Source organism: Etheostoma spectabile, chromosome 13 (genome assembly GCF_008692095.1).
Source record: "Etheostoma spectabile isolate EspeVRDwgs_2016 chromosome 13, UIUC_Espe_1.0, whole genome shotgun sequence".
NCBI lineage: Eukaryota > Metazoa > Chordata > Actinopteri > Perciformes > Percidae > Etheostoma > Etheostoma spectabile.
The window spans coordinates 26,082,851-26,099,960 of NC_045745.1; the positions used below are offsets into that span (position 1 = coordinate 26,082,851).

General features: G+C 39.9%; 1 protein-coding gene and 1 long non-coding RNA gene across 7 annotated transcripts in view; one reads left to right on the forward strand and one right to left on the reverse strand.

Annotated features, from left to right (window-relative positions):
• The window catches only part of LOC116700680 (uncharacterized), a 24,942-nt gene extending 24,859 nt beyond the window's left edge, over positions 1–83 (reverse strand). The window contains exon 1 of the long non-coding RNA XR_004334705.1: positions 71–83. This is a non-coding gene — a long non-coding RNA (uncharacterized LOC116700680). The remainder of the gene's footprint in view (positions 1–70) is intronic.
• Positions 1–17,110, forward strand: part of ltbp3 (latent transforming growth factor beta binding protein 3) — a 36,222-nt gene that overhangs the window by 10,020 nt on the left and 9,092 nt on the right. For 3 of the 6 annotated variants that reach the window (XM_032534064.1, XM_032534059.1, XM_032534063.1), the window contains exons 2-20: positions 3,873–4,124; positions 4,288–4,451; positions 4,532–4,637; positions 6,530–6,616; positions 6,791–6,907; positions 7,023–7,178; positions 8,445–8,552; positions 8,685–8,698; positions 8,787–8,856; positions 9,097–9,174; positions 10,098–10,226; positions 11,402–11,533; positions 11,624–11,752; positions 11,914–12,033; positions 13,212–13,334; positions 13,488–13,610; positions 13,822–13,941; positions 14,368–14,496; positions 16,494–16,664. In XM_032534064.1, the coding sequence (XP_032389955.1) occupies positions 3,873–4,124; positions 4,288–4,451; positions 4,532–4,637; positions 6,530–6,616; positions 6,791–6,907; positions 7,023–7,178; positions 8,445–8,552; positions 8,685–8,698; positions 8,787–8,856; positions 9,097–9,174; positions 10,098–10,226; positions 11,402–11,533; positions 11,624–11,752; positions 11,914–12,033; positions 13,212–13,334; positions 13,488–13,610; positions 13,822–13,941; positions 14,368–14,496; positions 16,494–16,664 (2,328 nt within the window). The remainder of the gene's footprint in view (positions 1–3,872; positions 4,125–4,287; positions 4,452–4,531; positions 4,638–6,529; positions 6,617–6,790; positions 6,908–7,022; positions 7,179–8,444; positions 8,553–8,684; positions 8,699–8,786; positions 8,857–9,096; positions 9,175–10,097; positions 10,227–11,401; positions 11,534–11,623; positions 11,753–11,913; positions 12,034–13,211; positions 13,335–13,487; positions 13,611–13,821; positions 13,942–14,367; positions 14,497–16,493; positions 16,665–17,110) is intronic. The other 3 variants (XM_032534060.1, XM_032534062.1, XM_032534061.1) reach the window with 3 other exon arrangements.

The following is a 17,110-nucleotide window of genomic DNA, read 5'->3' on the forward strand; positions in this document are numbered from 1 at the left end:
GGGGGGGGCACCATTGTATGTTATTATTACATACAAATGATTGAATCCTCCTGGAGCTCTAAAGATAAACCGACACGAGACAGCTAATTTAAACAGAATCCAATAATCAGGAAATATAGGCATGACATGTAGTTGTAATACCACCTGTTGTTGAGAGCTTTAGTTTGATTATAAAAATGAAATGGAAATTCTGTTTTTCTATTTGCTGTAATACTATGGCTCTGTGGGCAGATTGAAAACATGTTAGCAACAAGTAACGTGTTAAGAACATAATCAATGAAATACAAAAAACAGTCAGAAAAAAATAAAAATACAACATTAAAAAATCTATCTTTTTGAATTGCTGGCTGTCTATGATGCAGCTTACCTGCAAACTAAAGACATATTTGATTTGTGATATTTCTGTGTTATAGTGAAAATGGGAAAATTCAGTTAGTGCTGCCATCTTACTTTGCACAATTACAGAAGCACAAAGATTTTCTAATAGCTGTCTAGCTAGTAGGCTATTTCACAGTTGTACACAAACCACACACTGAGACAAAAACATCCTTCCATCACTTTTCTTTTTTTGTATATTTCCTGTTTGCGTCAACACATAAAATGGATAAAACAGAGTTTCATGAGTCATGGTGAGATTGATCAGACACAGAAGTAACACAGCCATGAGCCTCATGCTACCTACATAGAGATAATTAATTAAACTTTGTACCACATGAGATGTTCATATTTAAAATTTGGGAAAAGAAAAAGAAAGCAAGGGTATCAGATCAGTGCTCTAACTGCAGATTTTCTGTGTTGATGTGTTTGAATCAGTATCTGTCAGGATTGTAGTAAGAGGTGTGCTGGCAGTGGCAGCTGTGAATTGTACATCACACACAGAGCTCATTCTCACGGCCCCCACCCATGTCCACACCCCAGAAATATTAACCCAAATCTGGAATATGATTTTGTCTCCTTTCCTTTGTGTTCTTTCATGTGGTATTGACCCTGACTGTGCTGCCTCAGAGTGCCGGTCTCATTCAGACACCTTCCCAGCCAGACGGGGCCTCAGCCCAGACTTCCCCTACAGTATGTCGTCTCTGTGGGTTTAGATTGTGTAATCGTGTTTGGAAAAAAGGTTCTTTTCCTGACTGCAATCCTAATTTTCAACCCCCGCATCTTTCCCAGTTTCCTCTCATTCTAAATCCAGTACTGAGATGAAATGTGAGACATGGAAACTTCATACAGTCTTCTACACTCTCTGCTGCTCACCTTCTTTTTTCCAGTCATGCCTGAGTCTTCCAGCTTGATTTTGCATGTTGCTGCCTGCACTCACGCTGCCTGCACTCAGTCCTAGTGGTTAAAGACTACTGTCACATGGTGTTAGGTAGTGGAAGGCTGCTTCTGAAGGATCCATCTTGCTACAGATTTAAAAATTCTACTTCACTAGTTGGGTGTTTCATTGACGTTCTTTCATTTTTCTGCCAGACTTTCACTTTGTGAGGATGTCCCTGCTGTGTTTAAAGTGATCTAGTCCCCCAATTACACCACAGCCCAGACTCTTTGGCAGTCCACATGCAGTCCTCATCTAATTACATCCATATGTGCACACTTGGCTCGGCAGCAGAAAAAGGCCTCTCCTCTCCTTTCCTCTCCTCAACAGGTTTTGTTGGATTTTTTTCTTTAGGTTTTTGAGTTGAGGATGGAGTGTGGTGGCTAAAACGTTACAGTTTTGGCAGCTCCAAATGGCAAAAAGTAGCAATGGTGAACTTTAATACTCATCATATTATGACCAAAAAGGCCAAATGGACCAAAAGTAAAATTGGTAAAATGCAATGTACCAATAAAGGTTATCATAGCAGTGTACTGGTAGTAATGATAGTTATTGTTGTTGTAATGGTTATATTTGAAGTAGTTGCAATGGAAGCAGAAGTAGTTGTTCAATACATAGAAATCTACATATAAAATTGAAATAATTGTGTTTTATGATACATGTTACTTTAGTGTAAACCTCAGCACTGGATGAAAATAAGCGATGATAGAGATGAAGTAAGAGAGATGAAGGACTTAAAGAAAGGCTGTAACCCTCAATGTTAAGCAGGGCTTGGCAAAGAGGAAGAGGTATTTTGCTAGATAAATGTTTTGACTGTAACCATAGTAAAACAAAATAATGTGTAGTGAACTGACTGGACAAATAGGAAAACTCAAAGGCTGAGTGTTGAAATATGAACGTGATACAGAATCAAATACTGAAATTGACGTCTTTGTCTTGTTTGTCTTCTTTTGTCCAACATATCACTGTGACTCATTAATTCATCTTCCTATATTTGATCTACACAATTTCACTAGTTGAGATTAAAAAATGCCCTTCATAGTGTCCCAGTGTCCAAAGTGACATTTAAAATAGCTTTTTTTTATCCGATAAAAAGTCCAAAATCCAAAGCTTAGACCACTCAATTTCAGGCCTTTTTGCTGAAAGGATTATATTTGCATTTTTGGAAAATATGTATATTCATTATCTTACAAAGATTTAGAATATTAATATCAGTTTTATATCTATTTGTTCAATATAAGGCTACAGTTTAACTTGAAGACTGGAAACAGCCAGCCACATTGTAACAAAACCCACCTACAGAACTTCTAAAGCTCACAGATTAACATGTTACATGTAATGTGTTTAATTTGTAAGTGTAAAAGCTAGGGACTATTTATTGACCGCAAACGTCTTGGGGTCTCCACAGGTTGGCTGGCATCACCTGATTGGTGCAGATCAATTTATTCTCTCATGTGTACACAGTAATTTCAAATTTCCTATTCTATCTATCCATCTATCTATCTATCTATCTATCTATCTATCTATCTATCTATCTATCTATCTATCTATCTATCTATCTGTCTGTCTGTCTGTCTGTCTGTCTGTCTGTCTGTCTGTCTGTCTGTCTGTCTGTCTGTAATTTTGGCTGCTTTGATTGACTGACAAAACAAAAATTATATAAAATATGCCTATACGTACTTAAACATACATTCAAAGGAAGGAATCGAAACACATTTCTGGTAGTGATTCTAAAACTCAGGGATATTGGCTCAAGTGCCCCGAGGTTTTAGACATTACCCAGCACTGGCATGCTTTAGCATTGCTGAGATGAGGTGGCCTTCCTGGCTCGTACTTTTACTATTACTTACTTCATTAACAGTCTTAGTGGTACTTCTAGGAGCATTCTTAGGTTTCTGTTCCCTCTCACATCTCTCCTCTTATTACTTCCTTGCAGTTTCCCCCACAGTCCTGCTCTCTTTCTCTCTCTCTCTCTCTCTCTCTTTCGCTCTCTCTCTCTCTTCTCTCTCTTTCTCTCTCTCTCTCTCGCCCTCACTTTCCTCTGATTGTTCTATTGTGGGAAACAACTGGACTTAACACAGACATAATGGGAGACCCAATAAACCGGCAGGGAATACTGTATATGCCATGAATCTCTCTCCAGCCAGCAACTTTCCCATAGATTTCAAGATCTTTCCCATATGTCAGAATAAAGCTGTTGAACAGATCAATGACTTTCAGACGCTGCTGCTTCTGCTGACTGGCTGGTGGGACCTGTTAGTCCATCAAGCTGATGTGACTTTTACAGTGCTACAGCTCAACGTGAATATCATGCCACAAACATTGCTGTTTGTCTGCTGTACTTGTGTGACATGGCACAAATCATCAGGCTCAGTCTGTCTCTGAGGTGACTGGATCCAAAATGAGCAATTCCAGTCTGATGAGGCTCACGAATAACCCATTTTTATTTGTATAACTCAGTATTCGCTTGTGTTGCTCATGTGTGATGGGATTCATAGCTATGAACTGTTGACCCTCTGCCTGTATCGGTATGACAACTCTCCCTTGTTTCTCTTTGCAGTTGTCTGTCCCCTGACGTGTATGAATGGAGGAGTATGCAGCTCGAGGAAACACTGCCTGTGTCCTCCTGGCTTCACCGGTCGGCTCTGCCAGTTTCCACTCCAGCAGACGCAGCAAGCTCAGGCAGCGCGAGGCAACAAGCAGCCTGTCTATCCCATATCTTTGAAGCCAGACAGCCAGAAAGTATTGGAGCAATTAAGCATAGGGCGTACCCAGTTGACGCAAACACACTTTACCCTACCCATGTCAGAAGGTATCTATCATTCACTACAGTTAATGCCAAAACCTTTGCATCTCTCTTGGTTTTATATATATATATATATATATATATATATATATATATATATATATATATATATATATATATTTTTTTTTTTTTGTGATGCATTTTGTGTCTTCCTTTTCTCTATTTTTAGTGCAGTTTAATGTTCGCGTTCACCACACGCCAGACACCTCTGTAGTCATTCAACCCATCGACCAATCAGATGTCAAGCCTCCTCACAAGACAGGGCCGCGCCCGATCCCTTCCAGACACAAACCAAAGGGGCGCTGCTTCCAGGAGACCACACCCAAACAAGCTGTGAGTTTATACACACACTGCAGTGATGGGCAATCCTGGAAGATTTCGTTTGGTCATTTTTTCTGTCTCGTTTGCTTTAGTGCAACAGCACCCCGCTTCCTGTTCTGACCAATCAGGAGGATTGCTGTGGCACTGTGGGGAATTCATGGGGACAAAACAAGTGTTATCAGTGCCCCAAACTACCAAGTGAGTTACAGTGTGCTTCAAGAAATCTTTTTTGCTTTGAATTTTCATCTTACTTCAATTTCAAGCGGCTCTGATTCACTTGTTTCAGCTCTGTAGATCTCATCCACTATTTGTTTACTCTTTAATGTAGTTTTTCTATTCAGTGCAGCAAATTGTTTTCTTAAAGTACTCCATGGTATTTTTTTTATCTGATCTACATCTTGTGTGTTCCTGGGAATAAATTATTGTTTATTGAGCCAAATGTCAAGCATTCCCAATTCCTACAATTTATTCCTTTCACTTTATGAAATTATGGCCCCGGATTAAAACAATTACTTCATACTTCTATAAAAATGTGTACATAAAAGTTAGCGGTGAAGTGGGGTAGGGAGTGTGTTAACGGTTGGTAAGGAGAAAACTGAAGAAATTACAGGAATTACACACAGACTGTGAGACAGAAAAAGAGAATGTGGAAAATAACCCTCTACTTAAGCATGTTCCTATGGGCCTGCCCAGTGCAGGACTGTCATCACATTGCTGGAGATTGAATTTCAAGAAAATCTTGGCTACTCACGTTTTTCCACTCCGCTATTATTCCGTCTCCCAGTTCTGACTCAGACAATGCAGCCTTTCACAAAAACCTGATACAGTACATCTGGATAGTCTTCAGACGACTGGAGTCCTGCCCAGAGTGGTGTCTGTTTTGTGACATTCATATCCATTTATACGCTCCTTATTTTTTTTTTGAAAATGGCAAAAGTGAGATGTGATCTTTCCCCTTTTTTTATTGTGTTTTAAAAATGTTTGTGTGAGTGCAGTCTTCCCGCAGCTCTCTAATAAAACTGCCTTACATGTTTATACTCCCTCATGGAAAGAGGAACATTCTTCTGTGTTTAGAGGTTCAAGGCGCATTTAGGGAAAGAACAAGAAAAAACGCATTGTGAGTTCAAACCTCATGATCACAGCCAGACTAGCTGTTTCCCCTGGTTCCAGTCTTTATGCTAAGCTAAGATGACTGCCTGCTGGCTGTAGCCTTTTATTTAACAGGCAGGCATGAAAGCGGTATCAATGTTCTCATCTAACTCTCCGCCAGCAAGTGAATAAGTGTACTTCTCGAAATGTCAAACTTTTGCTTGTCAAAGTTGGCTACAGTAGCTTCTACACTGTAACAGCATCATCGCCATGAATACAACTGCCTGAGTGATCTGTGTGTAACGCAGCTTAGTGTGTTGTTGTTTTCATGTTTTAGACTGATTAATATAGTAATTAATTCAATGAGTAGTTTGACATTTTGGGAAATATTTGCTTTCTTTCTTGCTGGAAATTTTATATTTTTTTGACATACAGATAAATAATATAGCGTGTTAGTTGGTTAGTCAGATTTAGAAGCAACAAATGGGGAATCACAAAAACAATAACACCTCAGGAAGTCCTTCCCTGAAAGGCTTTCACGGTGATACAGTCAATTGGACACATTAACAGTGATGGAAGTAGTTGTGTTAAGAATTTAAACAGAGTGCTTGGGAGAGAGGTTCAGACCTTGCTTACTTTTACACCTCTGCACACCTAGTGTAATGGCTGTGTAAAGTGGGAGTTGTTGTCGTTTAAATTTTAATTTTTTTAATAATTGTCAGTTTTACCTCCAATGCAGAGGATTCCATGGGGGTGCTTAAAGATAAGCGAAACATCCTGAAACGCTTCCTAACTTAGAAGTTGGTTTTGGAAATTCTTCAGGCTGAATACTTACAACAGCTAAAATTCAAAGTGTTCCATTCAAACTATTTTAGTAAGTAAATTATTAGGTAGAGCTTTTACAGTTTTCCCCCACAGCCCTTCTCATTCCAGAAACAATATTTCACTCAATCTTTACTTACCTATCCCTCTGTGCTTTGCCGTGTCTTCTCCTACCTCAGACGCATCAGTCAAGCATACCATTGTGGAAGACTACGGCTCTACGTGTCCGCAAGGCTATAAAAGATTCAACAGCACTCACTGTCAAGGTAACATGGGCAGGATGTAACTTATAACTAGTACACACTGTAGCTCAGTTTGGGAGTTGTTTCAGTTTGATGTAACTATTAAAGCTACAGTTCTTGTGTGATGAAGCAATAGCATATTTTTCAGTATATCAAAATACCCTTTTCATTTTTACACGCCGCCTTCCAACCTTGAAGATATCAACGAGTGCTCCATGCAGGGCGTCTGTCAGAACGGAGACTGCCTGAACACACTGGGCAGCTTCAAATGTTCCTGCAAGGCCGGTTTGGTGTTTGACAGGAATCGATGTGTTGGTAAGTGAGCGGTCTCTCTGGGTCTTCTGCTTTTACTGAATACCCACTTGAATGGCATACTATTTTAATTTCATTTCATAATGGGAAAGTAAAACCCTATTGTCTCCAAAATCAGAGTCTCCTGCTGAGCAGGCTCAGTGCTTCCGGATAGCCTCCGAGGCGAGGGGCTGCGAGCACGCACTGCCCACCCACCTCACCCAGGAGATGTGCTGCTGCACGGTGGGCAAAGCCTGGGGCCACAACTGTGAAAGATGTCCTCAGGTGGGCACAGGTGAGTGGACTGAGACGGGGAGAGAGCAGTTGCATTTGCAAGCTGAGAAAATATAGATATAGTAAATATAAACAAGTTGCCGTTTGTGATAGGCGGGACATTATCTGTCTGTGCGTCTGGAGGTAAACACATTTTATGAACACAATTACTTAAAGGTGCCCTGCCACACAAAACAGTTTTGTGTGGCAAAAACTTTTTTTATTTTTTAAAAATATGATAGGTCCACATGTGTTTGTGTTATGTTGTTAATGTGAAAATGAACTGCTACCTCCTTTGTCAGTTCTAGCTACTGAAAAGAAATAAGCAGAGAAATCAGGCCAATTACAACAGCCGGTCAGTCTGATGTCACGTTGTCTGAGCTCATTACTATTCATGAACTCGCCCAGGTGCGCTGGGTTAAGGATGCTGATAGCCAGGCTCTCATTGGCTAGCTGTTTGCCAATCAGAGTCAAGCAGCTTAGCTTTTTGAATATTAATGAAAACTGGCACAAATCTAGCTGAGTCTTCCTGCAGGCTTTCTATACCACACTAGAATGGCTGAAAACAAGGCAACCAAGGCATTTAAAAAAAAGACGTTTTGCTTTGGTGGCAGAGTCCGTGGTAGAACTTCTAATGAAATAAGTAATGAAATGTGTGTTGCAGGGCACCGTTAAGAACTTTCATTCTTTACTCCCTGTTAATGTAGATTTTGTGTTCTTACTGATTTAAAATGTACAGAGCATAGTAATCTCATCCATATGTGACTTAATCTTAATTAACAATTTTATCAGAATACTCATTCATTTTGAAATATTGTCTTGATTACTCAGTAAATTATTACGCAGCTGAAGTTCTTGTTAATGCTCATCAGAAGATTTTCTCACTCTACTTGTCTAATGGCATGTAAAATATAAGATATTGAGATAGTAATATAATGAATGTTACAAATTTTGCATTTTATTATGTTACTTGGGATGTCTGAGGTTTATTCTTGTTTCTGTATTGGATTAATGGTGAATGTGCACTGCTACAGAGCAATACATCTAGTTTGAGCTCCAAATACACTTTACACGTAATATCGGTATTTGTCTACACTGTCATACAGTTTTATAACAAAGTGGACGTGGTTGGATGCCATACATTTTTTTTATTCAATTTACGTTGCGGCAGATTACTGGAATGTAATTTAAAAATGAGCGAATTAACAAAAAGCTGGAATTGTGATGTTATAAAAAGTGAAAAAAAAGTAACTGTAAAATGTATTTCCTCCCTCCATGCGGGGCTCAGTGGCCTTCAGTAAGATCTGCCCTGCTGGGAAAGGATACTTTCTCCAAAATATAAGAGAGACCGTGGCCTTCCCTTCCATCATCTTCCCCCGCAAGCTTGACAAGGAGGGTGAGTGCTCGAATATGCTTTTACACCACTCAGGAGTCTCAAACATTTCAAACATTTCTACTTGTTGTGAGTGCTTTGCACGGATCATGTGAATTACCACTTGTAATGTCCCTCTATCTCTTTCCCTTTCAGAACCTAAGCAGCCGGTAAGACACTATTTCTGTTTTTAATAATTAATCAATTAATTAATTTAAAACTTTTGCTGTTGTGAAATCAACATTCTCTTTCAATCAGGAGAGGCCACCAGAGATGGTGACTGTTGCACAACCGTCTCCCACCACCACCAGCAGTCCACGTGTGCCTGGTAAACTCAACCTCAAACCCCAGATTCATGCTCCATAACCCTAGTGATAGAACACGTTGAATTGGAAGACAAAATGTATTTGTCACTGATACCTAATGTACTTTGACGGTCTGTAACAACAGTTAGCGTAGAGAAACGTTCCCATGTGTGATGAAAACAAAAATATCAGGACTAAAGTTCAACATGTCATATTTCATCCTAAAGTCTGTCCGCTTCATCGCTCTTCTGTTGGATCCACAGTTGTTAAACCCACCCCTCCAACAATCATCCGAATGACCCCAGGCAATGACCCCTTCGAAACACAGACAAAAGTCTTGCGTGAGTTCCCTGCAAACCGACTCCAACATCTATTCTGCTTTCACCTTATAGAGAGTTACTTCTGTAAAGGCTGGTTCATGTTTCATGCTAAACTGGAAAACCCAGCTCTCCACATTACCCAGTAAGAGAAGATATTGTGGTGAGCTTTGGGTCCATAACTCACAAATGACATGTTGACTTTCTCCACGTGATAACATAATTTATGACGAAATGCAAAAGACTTATTTAGACCCTGATTCGACCCTTGTTGATAAAGTAGATGCATGCTTCTTTAATGCTTAACTGATGATTTTGGACACTTTGCATGTTGTGTGTGTTCAACCATGATGCATGAACCAGCCCCAAGGCTATGTTCACACTCTTTGTGTTTTATGGAAGAAAGAAAGTGTTGCCATGACTACATTCCATGCTGGTCTTAAAAAGCAGGTTATGTGAGACACTTTCCATAAAATGAAACAAAAATGACTGAAGGAGTGTTGGATATTATTGGGGTGTTGGATATCTCCTTCTACTACTACTTCTGTGAAACTGGGTTTATTTAGGATTTTTAGAAATCCAATAAAGCAGCTTCACTCTGTCTTTCTGAATGACAATTGCCATTGGTTTTGATATATAAAAAAAAAGCAAGAGGCTTTTTAAAAACTTGAATAGTGTGAACGTGACCAAAGATATAGGGATTTAGGTATGGCATGGGCTTCACATATAATATATATAGTGTATATATTTATACATATATATTTACACATGTATATATATAAATATGTATGTATATATATATATGTATGTATATATATATGTATGTGTGTATATATATGTAAGTATATATATATATGTATGTATATATATATATATGTATATATATATATATATATGTATGTATATATATATATATATATGATGCCTGCTGTGTTCCTTCCTTGAAGCAGAGACAGATGAATGCAGTCTAAGCAGGAACATTTGTGGTCACGGAGAGTGTGAAAACAGCCCGAACGGCCACATCTGTCACTGTCACCTTGGCTACCATCTCAATCCGCTGAGGAACATCTGTGAGGGTAAGAGACAATGGTAGAGACTCTGGCTGGAGGAGAGGGTGATGGACATCAACAAGAAATTTCTCATCACGTTTCTTGTGCATGGATCCTGGGACCTCTAACGTGCGCAGGTGTTTGGGTCCTTGGATTGTGTGTGTGTGTGTGTGTCTCTGTTTCTGCATGTGTTGTTTTGTCTCCCTTCCTCCCGTCTTTCCTCTCTGTTTTTGTTTTTATCTTTTGTATTTTTTTCAGCCCTGGGGTGCGTTCTCCGTCTCATTGTATTTGTAATTGTTTGTCACTGTTTGTTCCTTAAATATATAATTATTAATAAAAATGTTATCACAAAAAAAAGTTTCTTGGGCATGGGTGTCCCCTGGCAAGCAAACATTTCCCTCTCACAGATAGATATACAATTTATAGGAAGGAGGAAAACATAACCATCCATAATTTTTAAGCAGTGCCCCTCATCCTGTCTACAGGGTTATACATGGGTACTGTCTTAAGACCGGCATCATTAAAAACAGCAACGTCAGCTCTTGGATGTAGTCATACTGTGTTGGTTATTTTCTGAATCAAAATTGGATAGCAAGAATGATGAATGAAAAGATTTAGAAAAAAAGTTTTTAAAAAAAGAAACAAAAAGCCTGCTTTACAAACTGGGGATGAGGAGTTAGTAATGAAATATGCCATTGAGTTGCATCATGGGAAATGGAGGATCCAGCGTTGTAAGAACTTGACCGGTACTTTGGACTAAAATTCCGGATATATTGTTATCTGCTGCTTTAATTTGCATGGCTTGTTATTTTGATGGGTTCATTAAGAAAAATGTGAAAGTAGACAAATCATAAAAAGACATTTTTGCTAAAATGATTAACCTAGTTTTCTGACAATTTTTATTTGATTGGTTAATAATAATGTCCCTACAAGCCAGAAATATAATGACATAGATTACACTGCTTCTTGTTGGAATTGTAAGATTAGCTGTGTAGTTTTTTCATGTGTTTGACTTACAGTAGCAAGAGGCAGTTCATCTACTACATGAGACATTAACTATCACTGAAGGAATGATGTTGGGTTAGGTGGTGAATAACATTCCTGGAATCAGAGCACTGTTTCCTCTGTGCTCTATGACCCCCTGTAATATTCAACACTGTTTCCATCATGTGTAGTCATTGTCATTCTCTCCTGTTTTCCAGATGATAATGAATGTGACTCAGAACCATGCGGCTACGGCAGAGGCACTTGCATCAACATAGAAGGAGGTTACAAATGCTTCTGCCGTCAGGGCTATAAACACATGGTGCAGCATGGGAGACTCAAGTGCGTAGGTAAGTTAGGTTGAGGGATTTCCGTGTGAAGAAAAAAAATCCTAGAAGTTATCAGATCCCGCATTGGCTCTTTCTTTTTCTGTTTTACAGATGTGAATGAGTGCTCTAAGCAGGACATCTGTGGTGCCAGAGGCCAGTGTGTCAACCTGCCTGGTTCTTATAAATGTGAATGTCACAGCGGCTTTAAAAGCAAGTCACACCGTCACCCAACATGTGAAGGTACAAAGACACTGATTATTGTGACAGTATAGATATTGGTGCACAGGCTCTCTAATGACAAACCACTTATTATGTGTGTGTCACTATAACATGCCTGCGTCTGTGCTCTGTGTGTGTGTTTTTCAAATGATCTGTATGTCATTTCCTCTCACTTATTCCAGACATCAATGAGTGTTTGAACGCCGATACTTGTCCCAATGAGCAATGTGAAAACAAACCAGGCTCATATGAGTGTTTGCCTTGCTTGCCGGGTCATGAGGCCCGCACAGGCAGCTGTTATGGTGAGTACAATAACTATTTGAGCATTATTATCATGCTAAAATAAAAAAAAGAAGTTAATTTGCTCCTTTAGGGAAAGTTGTTCGCAGCTATGTCATTTCCTTTTGTGTTACCAGTTTACCACATTACCACAATATTGAGTTTTGGGAAACATTTCACAGCAATCCACCTACATTTACGCAGCAGCAGTGAGAGAAGAATCCATATATACCCATTAGTACAGAGAATGATGCTTCAGTCAGTTCTTATCGTATTGTGCGTAACCTGAGCCAATAGTGTATTGGGCATTATTACAGGGAAACATCTAAATATCACACATTTGAATAAATTGTCCTCCACTTCTTTAATAGAAATATTTACATTTTATTGTACTATTAAAGTGCCCATATTATGCTTATTTTCAAGTTGGTAGTTGTATTAAGAGGTTATGTCTTAATATTATGAATAGGCTTACATGGTTTAATTTTCAAAGAACACCATATTTTTGTTGTACAGCACACTGCTGAAGCTCCTCTTTTCACCCTGTGTGTGGAGCTCTCTGTTTTAGCTACAGAGTGAGACATCTCAGTTCTGTTTCATCTTTTTTGGGAGTCACACATGTGTAGTACCTAGGTCAGGACTACCAGCCAGTCAAAAGCAGAGTATGATGGCGTGCGGCGCTAACAGCTAGGCGAGCATTATAACATGTTACAAAGTGACACACGTTCGTCAGGGAAGTAAAGGCTGGACTACACTAGAGCTGTTTGGAGCAGTTGTTGTGAACAGTGTTTCCTGTTGGAGATGGTCCTTTGGGGTGGGCTTTGGGCTTTTTCACTTTCTTAACCTATAACGTGCCCAAATAAGATATATAACACAATAAAGCAAAGGGAAAACGCCAAAAAGCGTACTATAAGCACTTTAAAGCTATGTTTAGACACTCCACAGTAACAAACCAGACAATTGTAGTAGTATTGTAATTTTGTGAAGTATGTTAGTACGAAAAATATGGAAATTATGGAGTCAATACAATATTATGAATGTGCAATATAATGATACTAAAAAATGTAATCGGGCCTTGTTAAAACCAACCAGTCAGAATTAGACAATAATGTGCAACTGATTTCAGCTAACTAAAAAAAAAACATAGCTACAAACATATTATTGAATCATTGTTATTTACCTTCCTTTTACGTGTCACCAGACATTAATGAGTGTCAGAAGCCTGGCATCTGTCCTAACGGGCGCTGTGAGAACCTCCCTGGTACTTACCGCTGCCTGTGCAACGAGGGCTTCCTCCCAACTTCGGACAGCAAAGGTTGCCGTGGTGAGTTGCTCACCTAACCTTTGCATGACATAGACTAAGTTGCTCATTATGCAGCTGAGTGACTTAATGGCCACTTGGTGGTGAAGTTGTAAAGAGGAATTCTCAATCAATAAACAAGTTGTGTTTCCACATGTTTTTCTTTTCTCCAAACAGACATTGATGAGTGTGAGGACGTCAGGCTGTGTGCTAATGGCCACTGCATCAATACGGAAGGCTCCTTCCACTGCCAGTGCTACCCGGGATACCAACGCACACAGGAAGGCAGCCACTGCGAAGGCACGAATTATTCAACAAACGGTGTATTTTAAAACTGTTCACGTGGAATTGATTTGCAATTATTTATCCCCCTAAACTTATTTTACTGATAAAAACAATCAGCGCTGGACTGTCCAAATAAAGTGTGAATGTGTCCGGGTTGGTTTTGACCATTTTTTATGCTCACCACATGCTTCACATTCCAACATTGTTTTTATTTCCTTCCCTTCAGATATCAATGAGTGTGAGAGGCCATCGAACTGTCAGAGGGGCCGCTGTATCAACAGTATGGGCTCCTACCACTGCGAGTGCCAGAAGGGCTACACACTGGTGGGAGGCAGGAGGTGCCAAGGTCAGTCACTTCAGAAAACGGGATGCTGTCTGTTTTTTGGCAAGTAACTAGTAACAAAATGACATGCAGGAGAGGGTAAGCCTAATTGCTGTCATTTGTTTTATTTACAGTATCTTTATGTTTTTGTATCTTTATCTTTACCTTATAATTCTCATTAACTTTGCGTTATCACTGACAGGTGTAATTTACACATCTCGCACAAAGTGATGAATTGCATTGTGGGTAAACAGTCATGTACATGTTATGGACACTGCGTTCGCCAATATTTAAAATGTCTGACCAAATATATCAGTGAGCTAATGTTTTCTTTCTTTACTTTAAAAATGAGAGCTGTTAAAAAAAAGAACAAAATCAGTTTGTTTGCAACTCAGATGGTGTTTGGATTGAAACAAATACTCAGAGCGGCATGTGCGATTTCCCTTTCAGACATAGACGAATGTGCCGCTGACAGAAGTCTCTGCCAGCCCTTCGGCTCTTGTGAGAACAGACCAGGCTCGTATGTGTGTGCCTGCAATCACGGTTTTGTCCTCTCGGAGGACAAACACAGCTGTGAGGGTAAGCCTTCTCTGATTCCTCCTGCTTTACTGTAGACCCACATTTATCCCAGAGCTTAAACCAGGCCTAAACACTTGATCCCTGTCTGTCCCCAACCCAAAACAATTTAGTATAAACCAATTTCAGGGCCTGAAAGCCAAACAGTCATAAGTATTGGTATATATTACCAAATCCTACATTTTATATGAGGCAAGTCACAAACTTAACTAAAATTCAGAGAAGGTCAGTTCGACAAGCCCCTTTGAGGTCCATGGTTCCCAGTATTTGGAACCCCCCTCTCAAAGCTGGGCCTCATTTGAGCCTGTCACTGTGGAAGACATCTCAACCATCGTGGAAAAAATGAAACCGTCTCTTGTACCTTAGTGTTCTTCATTTAAATGTTTGTGAGGGTTTTCGACTCGATTGGGCCTTTATATGCTAAATTGTTTAACATGTCTTTGACCAGTGGTGTGTTTCCTTGTTTTTTTCAAACATGCCATTTGGAGCCACGGTTAAAGAAAGCGGGACTGGACTCTTCCGAACCCAAGAATTCGGCCAATATCCAAGACCCCTTTCTTGGCCAAAGTCCTGGAAAAAGTAGTTGTACCCAACTTAGATCATTTTGCAGGCCAATGACATTTATGACACCTTTTCAATCTGGGTATCGTGAGTTCCACTCCACTGAAACAGCCCTGTTGAAGGTTTTTAGTGATATATGATGGCAGCTGACACCGGCAAATGTTCTGTGCTGGTTTTGTTGGATCTGTCATCGGCGTTTGATACAGTGGACCATGGCATCCTGATAAGTAGACCCAACACTTTGTTGGAATATCGGGTTGCGTTTTGGAATGGTTCACCTCTATTTGGTTGGCAGAACTTTTAGTTTGTCAGTGGGAAATGTTTTGATTCTGACAGAGCTTTGTGGGGTGTGCCGCAGGGATCGGTTTGGGACATATTTGTCGCTTGTACTACTTCCTCTGAGCAGGGTCATCAGAAGTTCAGTGATGTGTCCTATCATCTGTATGCGGAGATCTGCAACTGTACTGCTCCTTCAAGCCCACTGAGCCACAAACTTTGCGCTCTCACTACTTGTTTGGTCGAAGTGACCGAATGGCTCACTGAGAAAACCTGCAACTAAACTCCAACAAGACAGGACTTTGATTGTTGCTCCTGCAGTGCTGTGCCTGGAATAAGCAGCACCTCGGAACTTGAGTGCACTGTTAAAGCAACCTGCGCAACCTGGGTGTCTTCATGGATGGGGATGTCGATGGAGCAGCACATAAATCAGCTTGTTAGGAGCTGCTTTTTCCAAATTCGGAAGTTTCTAAACTCCGTAAGATGGTGACTTTAATGAGTTGAGAGGATTATTCATGCGTTTGTCTCATCGAGATTAGTTATTGTAATAGTTTGTTCACCTGTCTTAACAAGAGGGAGTTTGCGCGTCTGCAGGTTGTGCAAAATTCTGCAGCACGCCTGCTCCACTTGCACTCGCAGGAGGGAACACATTACACCCATTCTCAAAAGTTTGCACTGGCTGCCTGATTTTACAGGATGCACTACAAAATCCGGTACTGACTTAGAGCTCTTCATGGACAGGCACCAGACTACATTAAGACTCATTCAGCCTTATGTTTCCACTGGAACCTCCGGTCGTCCAATTTGAACTTGCTGATGGTTCCCGGACCCATTTTAAGACCGAGGAGACAGATCTTTTAAAGTGTGGCGCCTCGCCTCTGGAATGAGCTACCTTGGTACCATTCGTTCTGCTTGTTATAGACACTTTAGGAACAAAACTAAAGACCACTTTTTAAACTTGTTTTTTAGTTCAATACTGTGTTTTTATGTTTCTGTATGTGTTTTAATTTATTTTTCTTATAAACTTGTGCAGCACTTTGTGACCTCTGGTCTGTGAAAAGTGCTATAGAAATAAAGTTTACTTACTTACTTACTTACAGTCCAGTCACTGGATTTGCACACCGAAACCTGTTTTCTAACATTCCTAATTTTTGCTCCTGCAGCAGTTCGAGTGCTGATGGATGAGAAGAAGGAATGCTACTTGAACCTCGATGACACTGTGTTCTGCGACAGCGTTCTGGCCACCAACGTAACCAAGCAGGAGTGCTGCTGCTCCATTGGGGTGGGATGGGGAGATCACTGTGAGATCTATCCCTGTCCTGTCTCCCAGTCAGGTACACTTCCAGCCCAGCGGGCTGTGCATAATGCCAGGAAATACACATTCAATACGTTATGGGTGGGTTACTAACAAGGGTTTGGACAACAACCATTGTAGTTAATATTAAAAACTAATTTACTAAGCTAAATGAATGCATCTGGGTATATGTGTTTAGCCAAAAAGTAAACATTCTGTCCTATTTTGTATCTACAGGGGCTTGCATAAGTTTACACACCCATGCTAAAGTTGATTAAAAAGAGGAAAGAAAAAAACATCTTTTGGAAATTGAGCTTAGGGAAATCCAACCTTTTAAGGACACCAATTTTCTTGGTGAATGAATAATGTATTGTAAATAAATAAATGTTCTTTCTTAAAACACAGGGGGCATGAGCATAGACACCCCAATGTTAAATTCCCATAAAGGCAGGCACATTTTTATTTTTAAAGGGCAGTTATTTCATG